Source organism: Aedes aegypti, chromosome 3 (assembly GCF_002204515.2).
Source record: "Aedes aegypti strain LVP_AGWG chromosome 3, AaegL5.0 Primary Assembly, whole genome shotgun sequence".
Taxonomy (NCBI): domain Eukaryota; kingdom Metazoa; phylum Arthropoda; class Insecta; order Diptera; family Culicidae; genus Aedes; species Aedes aegypti.
In genome coordinates this window covers 52,143,438-52,158,721 of record NC_035109.1, presented here as the reverse complement: position 1 = coordinate 52,158,721, position 15,284 = coordinate 52,143,438, and the positions used below count along the sequence as shown (strand labels likewise).

Sequence of the window (15,284 nt, the reverse complement as noted above, 5' to 3'; positions counted from 1 at the left end):
TTTCGTATAATTTCTTGGTTTATTTTCAATATCCTCTGAATTACATCTAACTGCAGTAGTTTACGCATATATTCTTCCTTTTTTCTGCTATTTTTAGGGATGTTTCGGCTAAAACCTATCACCTAGGAATAAGTTTTGTTTCGTTTTCCAATAACCGTATATTTTTCCGCCGTCGACTGTTCACATTTTCATTTCAGTTTTACGGCTTTTGTTTCCTGTAAAATTGATTCACATTTTGGTAACCTTGTGCCAAAGAATCAACTTCGAAGAGCCTCAATCACATTAGTTGAAAACTGAACCCGGTTTGTGTTAGTAACATTATGTGAGATTTTGAATAAATTTATTTTAGTTGTGTGATATATGTCTAACATATATTCCTAACGGCGACTATCAGTTAGTATAATAGTACATGTACAAAGTGTCTCTGCTATGTGATCGCTTGTAATCATCTAAATATCAGTTCAGTAGTGATCGAAAGATCCATATTCGTTTTTGTTTTCTGAATAAATTTTAGGGTATGAAGAAAGATTTTACGTCAAAATTGCTGGAATTTGAACTTAACTGCCGAGCTAAGCACCCAACGAAATCCGACGGGTATATAAAGAATCAAATTGTAAAATTTGTTACAAATGATACAGGTTGTACGATTATTTCAGTTAATTTTCGCGCGATATTGGTATTAAAGTTTTTGAACGACGTACCTGCGAATATAACTATGGTTCTGGTTTTGTTTAAACTACATCTACTGTAACAATTGGATTCTTCCTGCCTGTACATGCTATGGTAATAGGATTCAAGTAAAGATTTACCCCAAAGTGTTATAAATATTCACGCCTGGAAATGTCGATTAGTTGAATTGGAAAGTAGTTTGAAAGGAAACATGCAGCTATAAGACTGCTCATGAACAGAATTTGAGTATTTACAGAAGCAGTATCGGACAAGCGCTGGCTTGGCCGGTTTTATCTGATTTGCTAACTAGCTAGTCTACGTTAATATAAACATGTACTTCGGTTCTGTTATATATAATCTGTTTGAAAAAGGCAACATTTCGTTCGGTTACGTCAAGTGTACGTAAACTGAAGAGACAACACTATAACTGGGTAAATAACGTCATTCTTCTCCTGATCTGATACTTCGATAGTCTTCCCCCAAAGCTTGGTGGTTTTACAACAATTCAATTGTAATAGATTAGAGAGTGCGACTAGCATTCCTCATACTTGCGCACGTTTGTTCGAATTTACCGCACTGCCGGTCTCCAGATCGTTTCTAGTCGAAAAAGTAGAGCTTTTGCTATCCGGATCCGCCCGAACCGGCGGATTTGTTACTGTATGGACTAGGTGAGAGAATGCCGGCATTCGGTGGGGTTGGTGTTTTCACCGAACGGATGCCGTCCCCTTCGCAGATGTATTTACCTGGTAGAAAATGGATGAGAGATAGAATTATGAAGAACGAAACAGTTTATTCAGAACGTAGACGACTTGTCATCTTTGTACAAGATGTAGCCGTTGGAACAATAGAAAATAAAATCTAAAGTAAATACTAAAATTCGGCTCCGTATAGCGCAAAATGCAATTGAGCCTATGATACGCCAAGTAGATTAAAAAAAAGCAACACAAACTGGGCAAAAAACTCTTTGAATCTAATAATAACAGGTCGCAATGGATTTTTGTATGTTTAATCACATAAAAAGAAAGTTTAAAATCCTGGCTCCTATATGCTTAGGTACTACAGACAACTCTTAGTCCGTGGTAATAATTAGTAATGTTACGAGAAATCCCCTAATAAATTCGTAGAAGAATTACTCTATGTATTTTTTTTAATTCACTCCAGAAATTAGCGTTTAACTAGCATACTTCCAGAGGAATCCTTCTGAAGATTCTTTCAAGAATTTCTCAAATAAGTCCTCTCGAAATTTATATTACAATTTCGTCATAGGTTTTCGTTTCGAACTTCTGCAAGAATTCAACCAGTAAAAACTATTCCAGATTTTCCTCCAAATATTTATTGAATATTTCCATAAATTTCCAGTCCTAAAAGAATTTCTACATACATTCTCTAACGAATATTTGCAAGGGATTTCAAGAAAAAATCAAGAAAATTCTGAAGTGAGCACTGATAAAACTTCTGGTAAAATATCTGATGTACCATTGCAAGGTTCTCCGAAAGTACTTCTGGACCTCGAAAAAAGTTTTAAATTAATCTTCAGAAAAAAAGGGCTTAAATTATGTTTGGAAAATTTTCAGTAATGGGGACGGACCTGGTGTAGTGGTTAGAACAAACGCCTCTCACGCCGAGGACCTGGGATCGAATCCCATCCCCGAGATAGTCACTAAAAATTTCAGTGACGACTTCCTTCGGAAGGGAAGTAAAGCCGTTGGTCCCGAGATGAACTAGCCTAGTTCAGGAGGGTTTTCTTGTAAGCAATATCTGGACAGAACCCTTGGAATAAAATTATGTAGGAATTGTCGGCGTCAGTATAGGAATAAATGATGAATCATTTTTAGTATGGTACCCTAAACGAACTTTTAAATAATACATAAACAATTTACATACAAAGTTACTCGCGAAATATTTGGAAAAGGCTGTAGGAGAACTCTAGGGATCATTGAAGCAAATTTTTGGCGAAACTTCATCCCTGGTGGAATAAATGGAGGATCTCGTGCAGGTGGTCCAAATAGATTTCGTGGAATAATCCCTGGGGAAATTAATATTGCAATTTCTGGGAGAACCCATTGAGGAATTTTTGAAGGATTTTTTTTATAAAAATGGTTGCAAGAAATATTGAAAAACTTGCTGGAAGGTCTTTTCATGAAATAGGGTCCTAAAATGTTTAATGAAATCTTGTTTTTATTTAATTTCATGAAAGAGCATGTTACTGCAACGAATTTAGCAATTTTCCCGCTCAAATAACGGCTATATCATATTTGAACTTTAATTTAAAATTGGATTTTTAAATGAACCTTGACACTTTTGATCATGTTTGGCATTCGCTTAGTCGACAAAAACACCACATGGGTTTTAATTTTAACACTAAGGTTGTTCCTTCCTAACATTTCTGAAGAGACACGGAAAACAAAATACACCCAAAAATTAGAGTTTAAGCCAAGGGTTGTGACAAAACCTAAAAAATCATAAAACAATTCTTTTTGGACTCAAACAAACGAAAAACATAAAAAAATTGAGTAAACATGTGTTTTTGGCACTAACATTGGGACAGGGCTTCAGGACCCTATTAAGTAATGATAATTTGGTTTCTAATGATTAACGATATTCAAATAAATGAAAACAAAATTTGTCTTGGATTAAACTGACAGCAAAATACTTTTATTTTAAAATAAATGTGTCCAGCTTTGTCGCGAACAAGCCAAGAAACTTTCGAGTAATTCTTAGAAACAGACCTCTTTTCAGTTTTGTTTTCTCTCTTTTTAGACATGAGGTCTCTGAAGTTCTGTGTATTTTTATACACTTTGTAGCTACTAGCCTTGCTTTTAATAACGAAACTTCTTATTAACCTAATTGAACATGTTTATTTAGCAAGCTTATGGAAACCCTGAATTTATTATTTTGAATGTGGGGGGAAGGGGGTGGGGTAGGTTAAATACTAAAATCCTACAGACAACTGGCAATCCATGGCAAAACATAGTAATGTCACGAGATTTCTCCTAATCCTATGTATTTTTTTTATAATTTACACAACAAAATTTCATCAGAATGTTATCCAGATTTTTGCTCAAAGTTTTCTTCAGTAGTTCATTTAGTGATTCTTTCACAGATTTCCCAACTAACCCCTCCAAGATTTTCGTTCAGGTTACTTTCAAGAAATCAATCACGTGATTTTCCTAGGATACTTCCAGAGGAATCGTTCTGAAGAATACATAGGGAATTTATCTAATAAGTCCTCTATTCTCTTGAAATTCTTACTAGCATTTCATCCTAGGTTTTCGTTTTAAACTTCTGCAAGAATTCAACCAGAATTTAAAATAACAACTATTTCAGATATTTCTCCAAAGATTTAATAAAATTTAATAGATTTAATAAAATATTTCCTGAAATTTCCTTAAGAAGTTCTAAAAGAATTTGTACATACATTCTCCAGCGAATTTCTGCATGGGAGTTCAAGGATTTTTTTTTTTCAGATATAAGGTACCCCGGGGCAAGTGAGAATCCGGGGTAAGTGGGGCGTTTCGTCATAGCTCACTTAGGAAAAGTTTTTCATGGGGGTATTCTTCTAGAAAGTTGAAGATACAATGACAAGGAATGTATTTAGTACTAAACATATTGTTATTTTTATTACCATGTGGTTCATGTAACAGTTGTCAGTTCAGCGCCATTTTCAATTTTCATGATACATTGTGACACGTTTCACGTCTTGCATTGACTCGCATTAAATAAATGTGTTATAAATCGAATTTCCATCAGTAAGCTACAATTTTAAGTATTATTACAAGCTGCTAACGATAAACCAGTATTTTGTTCTCATTTCATATGAAATTTTTGATGGTCTATCTTACCCCAAAATATCTTTGTACCCGGGGTAAGTGGGACTTATCAAAACAAAAACCAGAATCAAAACTTTTCGTATACATTTCATACATTTTCCTAGAGACTAGCACTAAAACATTTAAACAAATGATTTTTATCAAAAAAGATCAATCTCAAATTACGTAATTGCATTAGAGGGAGAAGAAAAGTGTAATTATTCTTTGTTATTATTTTTATTTTTTTTATTTATGAAACACGACCTCAAAATTGAACAAACACAAAGATGAAATTTGGAATGCATCATAAAAACGATTGCTTTTCTCTTTTATTTGAACTTTATTTGTTATTTCTACCAAATTAAGTAATGATGGAAAACAATTCCACCCCATTAAGTGGTTTTCTGTCATGCATATGAATAATAGCAAAATATATTTATAATTTCTTTAATTATTGATTGTTTATGTGCTACATTTTAATTAAAAACTTATAAATGATAAATTTTGAACATGTTTAATTCCTCTTTACGCTTTTATTGAGGAATTTTCAGTTAACATTAGATGTGAGGTAACATACTATTAAATAAAGGTTTTCTTCCTAAAACGTTACGTATTTTATGGATGATCCCTTATGTACATCAAATATCTACTTAAAATTAAAAATCTATGATTTATCAATCCTATCATTGTAATGGTTGACTTACTGATGTGGATTGTCGTATGAAACTGGATGTGTCCCACTTACCCCGTTTAGCGAGGTAACTGCGTCCAATTACTCATTTTAAAACTTTCTTCCAAGGTTTACACAATTTCGAAATTATTCGATCAGTTTCATGCACACACCAGCAAAAATGTTGCCAAATTGTGATTGTGTTTTTGGATTTGAAAAATATTGACATTTGAAAATTTTATTGAACAATTTGTTTGAACTATCGTTTTTTTCGTTCCCACTTGCCCCGCGGTACCTTAATTCAAGATTTTGGATTCAGTATGGGAGGGTTTTCTGAAGGAAATTCTAGAGGAAGCACTGATAAAACTTCTGGTGAAGTATCTGATATATCATTGCAAGGTTTTTCGAAAGTACTTCTGAACCTACAAGGAAATATTGAATTATTCTTTAGAAAAAATTGCTTAATTTATTATTTGATTTTTTGTAACGAATCTCTGGGCGGAACCCTTAAGAAAAATAATGTAGGAATTATCGGTGGAAGTACAGGAAAAAATGATGAAGCATTTTTTATTATAAAACCCTTAACGAACTTTTGAATAATTCATGAACACTTTACTTGAAAAGTTACTCGGAAAAGACTGTAGGGGAGCTCTAGGGATCATTGGAGCAAGTTTCTGGCGAAACTTCATCCATGGTCGAATTGATTGAGGATCTCGTGCAAGAGGTTCAAATTGATTTCGTGGAATAATCTCTAAGGAAATTTATGTTGCAATTTCTGGGAGAGCCTATGGAGAAATTTTGGAAGGAATCTTTATAAAAATGGTTGCAAGAATTATTAAAAAAAAAACTTGCCGTAAGGTCTTTTCATGAAATTCTTGTATAATTTCCAGTATAATTTCTTGTATAATTTTGTGGACTTTTCAAGAAGAATTCGTCCAGTAATAAAAAAAAACGCTCTAGGGCTATTTATACAATTTCTCATCGCATAAATCTAAATCTTAAAATCAAAGCTGAATGGGAACTTCATAGACTTCATGTCTAAAAGAAGAGGAAAACTAAAAAAAGAATAGCTCTGTTTCTAAAAATTTCTCGAAATATTATGCTGAGCTTCTCTCTATGTTTTTCTTATGGTAGACTTCAAAAATTAATTCAGAATACTATTCAGCTATACGCACAAAGTTTACCTTCAAGGATACCTTCAAGAATTCAACAGGATACGTTCAGATGTATTTATCTGTATCTGTAACTATTAGAAATTTCTTCAGTCCTCTGCTCATCTGGAATTAATCCTAAGATTTCTTGAGAGATTCCTCAAAACAAATTCAAGAATTCTGCAACATAATCTCCTAACCTTTCTAAAGAAGCTCTCAAACAATTTATCCAAATTCGGGACGTTTTATGAAGAAAATTATAGAATAGCCTGGTGAAACTCCTGGTGAAATATATAATAAACTGTTGCAGGAGAACTTTTGCAGGTTCTATCAATGAATTGCTTGACCTATAGGGACATTCTAGATGCTTTTTCAGAAAAAAAAAATTAAAATGTTATTGTAAAAACTTCCAAACGTATCCAACAGTATCTTGCAGAGTTTTCCTGGAAGAATCCAAAAAACTACTTTGAAAAAAAAAATAACATTATGCGGCATTTTTGTGTGAATATGCTAATGAACTTTTCAATAATCCATGGACACTTCGCTTAAGGAATTACTCGAGAAATATTTGGAAGAGGCTTCAGGAGAAATCTACGGAACAGTGGAGCAAATTCCTGGAGAAGATTCATGAGTGATCACTGGTCGAATTTATGGAGGAACTCGTGGAGGAGTTTCTAATAGATTTCGTGGAAAAATCACTGGGGAAATTCATGCTGTATTTCTAGCAGAATCCATGGAGGAATCTTTAATCCCTCTACCGGCAGCTTCATTTTCTACCGCTAAAAAAATATTCAAATCGCGATAACTTTTTTATTTCTCGATATTTTTGCACCATTTTTTCAAAAGATCTTTTCATTGTCAAGATAAATCGAAGCCAAACCTCAAATTTTCAAGAGCATGATTCTGAAGAACCTTACAAACGATTACGCTGAAATTTGATCCCTTGGTCACCTCCAGCGAGTGATTAATCGATTAGGTTTTCAGCTTGTACGTATATCTGGTTCTCCAGATTCATGCACATGAAAATTTTAGGTATGGCTTCGATTTATCTTCGCCTTAAAGGAATGGTTGCAAAAATAACTGGATGATTATCTGAAGGAAATCCTGTGAGAATTTTTGAAATCCCTGAGAAAATTACTTGAGGTTGGTATCAACGTTGGACCGATGAAGGATTTCCTGGAGCAAACTCTAGAGAAATCTATCTAAACATCCCCTGAGAAATCACTGGAGAGATTTCAGGGCGAATTCCTAGGAGAGTTGCTGGAGAATCGTTAGAAGCATTTCTGAAGGGATTCCTGGAGGAGTTCTTAAATATAAGTATTTCTGAATATTTCTTTAGGATCCTTGACGCTTTTTCTCGAGAAAACTATATAGAAAAGATTCTTATGATTTACTGGAGATTCAAAAAATTTGCACCAGGATACATTGCAAGAGGAAAATATGACACTTTGAATACCAAACAACCAAATTACCTTTTGCGTTATGCGATATTCATATGTGAAATTAATACGTATTAGATGTCGTCAAATGGACTAATACGTACAAAAGGTGGGACGATGTACCCAGACAACCAGAATTCATGTATAATGAAATCACCTTTTGCGTTATGCGATGCTTATATTTGCAATGTTTCACGTATAAGATGTCGTGAAAAGGCTCTATACGTACAAAAGTGGAGGCGATATACGTGCATATTTTATACGATGAAACATAGAATTCAATGCGAGTGTGTAGATTTTATTGCGAACTAATCTATACTCTTATGCTACTTAATTTATGATAACAAAATTTATTTGACAGCAGCTACGGATTGATCCGAATTACTTTGTACGAGTATACGGAACTAAACGAAATGTACATATGAACTCGTAAAATAGCGTTTTATGCGAGGAAACTCATCGATGAAACGATTTTAACCACCATTTAGTGCGGATGTGACGCAATTTGTATGAGTAAACGACTTTGATCGTAAACTGTTATGCGACTTCTGGTTGTCTGGGTATGTGCATATTCTATATGATGAAAATTGGTATACTATGCGAGTGTATAAATTTTATTGAGAGCTAGTTTGAAATTTTATGCGACTTAATTTATCATAACAAAGTTAATTTGTTAACTGCTACGAAATGTACATATGAACTCGTAAAATAGCGTTTTATGCGAGGAAACTCATCGATGAAACGATTTTAACCACCATTTAGTGCGAATGTGACGCAATTTGTATGAGTAAACGACTTTGATCGTAAACTGTTATGCGACTTCTGGTTGTCTGGGATATGTGCATATTCTGTATGATGAAAATTGGTATACTATGCGAGTGTATAAATTTTATTGAGAGCTAGTTTGAAATTTTATGCGACTTAATTTATCATAACAAAGTTAATTTGTTAACTGCTACGAATTATTGTTCGACTTATTGTGTACGTTTATACGAAATGTAACAAAATACACTGATAAACTAGCCTTTTATGCGAGGAAACTCGTCAATTACACGATTTCATTCGTAGTGTTGTGCGAGTTTGATGTAATGCGTACAAGTAAACGACATTTTAACGTAGATTCTTATGCGACTTCTGGTTATCTGGGACCCTGAAGGCTTGCATTAACATTTGTACAGTTCCCATTGATGTGTTTGATGTACGACATCCACAAGAAATGTCCTGTCGACTTACCTGACACGAACCGCCGCTTCACCAGCGACAAACGGTAACCCGTTCCGACCAGTTCAAACTCGATGCCGGACAGTGTCGTTCCCTCACAGTTGAACTGTGCCGAAATAATAGCCGGATTCGATGGTCCCGTGCCGACTTCCAGACGAGCTCGCAACGTATCAACGCCCAGGTTATCCGAGTGCTGCGATATGTCGGTGAAGTTCCACACCAACCGATTGGATTCCCCTTGCCTGCAATAAACATTGTTTGATTATCCCTCAGACTGGCCATGAATCACAAGTCAACCCTACCATGCCGAATGAGGTTTCGATTGCACGTTTTTCACGCCGCCATCGACCGGAACCGTTAGCGATACGTTCAGCAACGGTGAGGCCAGTGCCATGGCATGACTATTGTACTTGTAGTCGATCTTGATGTCCGTGTGCCTCTGTTCGCACTTCCAGTAGGACACCAATTGGAATGGACAGGAGGCGGCTCCCGGCTTGGCTTTCACCTGATATTTGAGAATGTCAACATTGAAGTACGGCGCCGTCGGATTCTGTTCCGATTGCCGCCTCAGGATTGACGTTAATACTGGCATATTAAACTCCAACGTTGTACTGAGAGCCGTCGATTGCAGCTTATCGATCGTGATCAACTGCTTGTTCGGCAGCAGGTTGTCTAGATTTTGAAGATTCTTGATGCGGAAACCCAGCTTTGCCGGGTTGGGATTATTCGCTAGAACGTTAACAATCCCGGCCGGGAAGGACAGCATCATATCACCGGACATCTTTACCTGACAGCGAGATTCATCCGCACCCCTAGAGATAAGAGGACTTCGGTTAACGAAACTCTCTTTCAGACGAGATTTAAAATTATCACCTGAAGTAAGCATGAATAATTTCATGGAAGGCAACGGCCAACGGTATCGTATCCGACATTCCAATGGTCAATGGCGAAGGACCTCTCGACGATCCAATTCCAACGCTAGGACTACGGAACTCCAAACTACCTACACTGTCCGCCCGGGCTATCTGCGAAGCAGGGCTTATTCGGCCTCGCACTTAAATGTAAGTCATGATCATCTGTTAGTTCTTTAAACACATCTTTCAATGACGCTATAGAACCTACCTGCCGCTTCAGATCTTCGTGACGGTGGCCTTGGTATCGCTATACTACTTCCGCCGGTGGACGTAGGCGTAGGAATCTGTCGTTGCGTCAGTTTGGTCAAGTTGGCCGAAGCTGGCGCCGAGGCACTGATATCACCCACCTCCGAGAAGATGTCTCCCAAATCCGCGTAACGGTTACTAAGGTCGAAGATAGGTACACGTAAATTTTATCTTACGAAGGTGCGGAACAAGTCAACGAAACTCACTTGGAAGTTGTGGACATCGACAGTGTGGGACTCTGCAGCGGAGCGTACGGATGTACCGTCGTGGGAGTGGATGCGTTGGACGCATTCGGACTAGTTAGATGGGTATTGTTGTTCAACAGGGCGGCCGATTGGGCGCCACTCAGGTGTTGCCCGGGGCCGGCATGGTGATGGTGGGCCGACGAAGCCGACGACGAATGATGGTGGTGGTGGTGCTGCTGCTGAGGAAAAATACCATGAGTAAGAACCAACGGATCGTTCCCATTTGAGGGTCTGTCGCCCAGTTGCTGGGACACCGATTGGGACCGCTTCATGCGCAACAACATTCGTTCGTGCGTTTCGGAACTTCGTCTGCACTGCTGCGGTGGCGTGCGTGTGTTTTAGTGGTTGTGATTTTTTTTTTCAGTGTAAGATGAGTGTGTTTGAATGGAGTTTGGATGGACGTTGAAAGATGGGCGAATTGATGAAACAGGAGAAATCAACACACAAACACACCCCGACAGTATGATGAGTATGAGAACAGTTAACCATGAAGAAAATGAAAAACAATAGAATCAGTTAGTAATGTTAACAGTAAAATCGAAAAACACGGCACACATCCTACAGGCTTACGGAATCATGGCGGAATCTTGTGTATTTCTACGATCTACAGTACCCACGTGGTTCACTACTAAAATATTGCTTACATAATGAAAAGAAATCCAATATAAAACAGCACCAGTAAATCAAACACATCTAACTATGAAATTTTGAAGCCAGGCGGAAGTTTTGGTTCAGTATATTTAATACTTAAAGCCGATGAATATATACTGCTTCGCGTTAGAAAATGGGTTAACCAAAGTGCGAAGTTTGATTTTTGACCAGCTTCACCGCGTCGCAACTCAATCCTCAATAGCGCCCTATAGCGAAGTGACTCGCGAGGCGGTGAAGTTGGTTAAACATCGAACTTTGCACGTTGGTTCATCCATTTTTAGTCGCGAACAAGTATACATCATTCGATTGTCTCAAGGACCCTCCATTAGACCAGAAACGGATGACAGTGAATCAAAAACCAGGCACCGGAAGAAACACGAACAAACTGAGGAAATGCTTATTGCTTAAAGCAGAATACATATTTTTGACGCGGAACTAGGCAAAAAAAAAACAGAGCAACAAGAACCTTATTTTAGCATTGAAAAACGCGTTGATCACTAGGGCCAGTTTTGGTCACATTCTTATCTTCGGTTCATAAATTGGCCAATCACATTGATTTCTTAAGAGAGTGGCCAAATTAGGAATACTCTGGCCAAATTAGGTGTATAGAAGATAAAACTAGGGAAAATCATTGTTTTCTTTTTTTTTTTTTTGAATCATTGCAACCACGTTGTTTACGTTAAAATTGCAAAACATAAAATGAATCGCCAAAAATGCGTCTCTTCGACAATTGTCTTAAAATTTTCAGAGTATCAAACACATCATTTTTGGTAAATTTAACCATGTTCATTTAATTCAAACTATACTGTAAATTTGGGTGAAATTATTTGCCGATTTCATTTCTTACTAATATAACACCAACATCAAAGAAACCTGTGATGAATGAACGTTGTTTGTCTCAACTATTATCGAATTGTGTGTTGTGAAGTATTTTTGTGTTAATGAATTTTTATTTCTTTGAAAATAATGTTAAATTCCAGAATAATGTTCGGTGTGGTATTTACAGACATTCGTAAACTTTTATTTCTGAACAAGGATTTGGGCATGGTGTTAGCCTGAAAGTTTGTGAGGATGCTAAAAATATATCCCAAACAGACTGTATCATCAAAATTCATACCAAAATACTCAATTTGTTGAAATAATTGAATTACTATTAGATACTAGTGGTCCCGGCAAACTTCGTCTTGCCATCGAGTAGGCTGTTGAAAATCGCTATGAATCGTCCCATACAAAATGACAGTTCCGTTCAGTCCCGTTTCTCCTACTTTCCCGGTGAACATCCTGAAACTTTTATACACACAAACACGTCGGAACCCTTGACGAACAAAATGGGGGAAGAATTATCCAAATCCGTTGCCCCGTTCGTGAGCCATTTCGTGACATACAAATACCATTCCATTTTTATTTATATAGATTAGGAAATTCCATTAAAAATTGCCTACAGAGATCCAAATAATCGCATGACAAGTGATCAATTTCACCCCGAAATGGAACCTGCCGATTTTTTTTTGTTTCAGAGATGATTTTTAGCACTAAAATCAAAATTGTTATAAAATTTCGGTACAAGAGTTATTGATGTTCACCGTCGTACTTGTTTTTGTGCATGCGCAGTTGTTTGGCATTGACAACATTATCAAAAGTACACTCAAAAATACGAGAAAAGTGATAAATTTCACCCTAAGTTACGGTACGCTTCAAATTTAAATGTCCTTAGTTTTCTCGTGTGACTTTAAATTAGAATTTCCATAACGTTAGAACCGTTTACACCATTAAAAGATCTAAACAGGGTCTGGGTCATTGGCATAACGCCATTTGACATAGGGGTCATTTGGCATAACAGTTTTTCATTAAGAACAGGCATCTTTTGAAAGAAGGGCATAATGCTGGTTATGCCAAATGATTATTATGTCAAATGGCTGTTATGCGAAATGGCTTTATGCCTAATGGTTTTATGCCAAATGGTGTGAAGGTACAAATCATTACACAATGAAAACTTAAGAACTAAAGGCTCATCCGGAGTTGAAAAAGAACTAAAGTTACTCAAAATTTAAATAACTCTACATTAAAAACAAAAAAGTTATAGCTATTTGCAAGCGTTGCAATTTTAACGTGGACAACCTTAAGTACGAATGGTTGTTACTGGGAAATGTTTGTGTATAGGATTTATATGCACACTACATCAATTTCGTTCAGAGATTTGTTCGAATGAACTGATTCTCTCATTTAAGATAGTTCTGCATTTATGAAACATGTTTGTAATTAGAAAACGCGAAGTTATTTGTAAGGAAAATAGACGAAACTTGCTTCTAGAACGATGACGATATATCTGTGGAGCAGATTTGTATAGCTGTCAGTTTTGAAACTCATACTCTTTTCATTTGTGTTCTGTATATTTCAGCTGATCGTACTCAGGACTTGACTGTAATTGATCAGCACATTAATTCATTATATTGGGTCACCTCTCAAATAAAAATTAAAGATAGCCTAATAATTATGGGCGACTTCAATCTGCCCACCATCAAATGGAAGCCCAGCCCCTCGAACTATTCGTATCCAGACCTTAGTCACTCCTCGATCAGCTCATCTAATACAATAATAGAAGCCCCTTCACATCTTGTGAAAACACTCCGCACAAAAATACAAGCGACAGAAGAAATCCATTTGGACATGACCTCGGAAAATCCGGAACATCTCCGGTGTCCGGTGGCCAATATGCATGGCCAAGCAATTTCCTGAAACTAGACCAAATTTACCGTCGACTGCTTGCGGATGCATCCAATTTCATCAATTTTTTTCCATCATTTGGCCTATCCCCTGTACTTCTAATATGCTCAAGGTAGCAAAGAAATCCGTAACCAAATTCCTCACCGATTTAGAAGCATTTCATTATCTTCAGGACTGGTAGCAACTAAGTGCTTTGAAAATGGAAATTTTAGAGACTTCCTGCTTGAAAAAAGAGGCTCAAAAGAGACCACATAGGAAATAAACGAAACCTTATAGAATAGGACCAGACATTTTTCCAACAATTTAAGTCTTTTTTTTTTGGAATTTCTCTTGACCTTACGGCAAGTATTAAGGTGCAAGTAAAAATGGTACAAATGTCAAAAATGAAAAAGCAGTTTTCTCTTTTTAAACAGACATATCGAAAAAAATAAAAACACACAGCTCTTTTATTTGCTAAATAAAACAGCTGTGTGTTCTTATGTTTTTCGATTTGTTGGTTGAAAAGGAGAAAACTGCTTTTTCAGTTTTGACATTTGCTTCATTTTTACTTGGGCCTTAATGTTCGTATTATTGCGTGAATTTTTCGTTGATTTTCTCTAGGAATTTAATCAGAAATTGATTCTGGTGTTTGCCCAGAGATTCATATATTACTCAGAAGATTTCTTCAGGAGTTCATTGAGTGATTATTTCCAAGGATTTCCTCCAAGAATTTTGCTAAAGAACTTTTCCAAGAATATTGTTATGGATACCCATTGGCGTAAATAGGGAGGGGCCAGAGGGGTGATATTTTTCATGCGTGAGTTGTGAATCATGCAACTCAGCAGTCAAAAAATCATGGATGAGTTGGCTCACCTTTTTGACTCATTGTCTCGTATCTCCACAGTTTACTCACACACGGCAATAATTTCTTGTTAGTCTGGTAAAATTATAGTAATCCTTTCTAACGTAAACAACAACATTCGGGTTTCACGAATTTTCACCGGGTTTTGCGACTGAATCATTTTTTACGGTTTGAGTTGATTGAGTTGATTTTGTATCAAAATCTCAAGCGTGAGATTTGCGAAGCAGATCTCTAATGAGTTTGCTCTCACGGGAGAGCGTATTGATTGAGATTTTGAGTGTGAGTCTATCAACACTGATACTGAAGATTGTTTTAAGACACGCATTCAATTCTTCTATAAGTTTTTATTTTTTTTTTTTATTTTTTTTTTCTTGTACCAATTTTTAGGCGTCTTACGTAGTTTATATGGACATTACATCAATTCTTTTTGTTTGTCTTTGTTAACGAGACCAACAGCTTCCCTTCCAAATGAAGTCGCCACTATTACTTTTTGAGTCATAAGTGACTACCTCCAGAATGGGATGCGATCCCAGGTTCTCGACGTGTGTTCTACACCAGGTCCGTCACCACATCAATTCGATTCAGAGATGTTTTTTTTCGTTATAAATATATATGCATTTATGTAAAATTTCTGTAATTAGAAGACGTTGCGTTATTTGTAAGGAAAACAGATAAAACTTGTTTCTAGATTAATGATAAGATAT

General features: G+C 36.3%; 1 protein-coding gene across 12 annotated transcripts in view; it reads right to left on the bottom strand.

Annotated features, from left to right (window-relative positions):
• LOC5573975 (F-BAR domain only protein 2) overlaps positions 1-15,284 on the bottom strand; it is a 94,596-nt gene continuing 79,312 nt past the window's right edge. For 11 of the 12 annotated variants that reach the window (XM_021852129.1, XM_021852128.1, XM_021852127.1 and 8 more), the window contains 6 exons: positions 10,326-10,543; positions 10,082-10,257; positions 9,833-10,013; positions 9,262-9,771; positions 8,972-9,201; positions 1-1,412 (listed from right to left, as the gene is read on the bottom strand). In XM_021852129.1, the coding sequence (XP_021707821.1) occupies positions 1,291-1,412; positions 8,972-9,201; positions 9,262-9,771; positions 9,833-10,013; positions 10,082-10,257; positions 10,326-10,543 (1,437 nt within the window). In that variant the 3' untranslated portion in view covers positions 1-1,290. The remainder of the gene's footprint in view (positions 1,413-8,971; positions 9,202-9,261; positions 9,772-9,832; positions 10,014-10,081; positions 10,258-10,325; positions 10,544-15,284) is intronic. The other variant, XM_021852132.1, reaches the window with a different exon arrangement.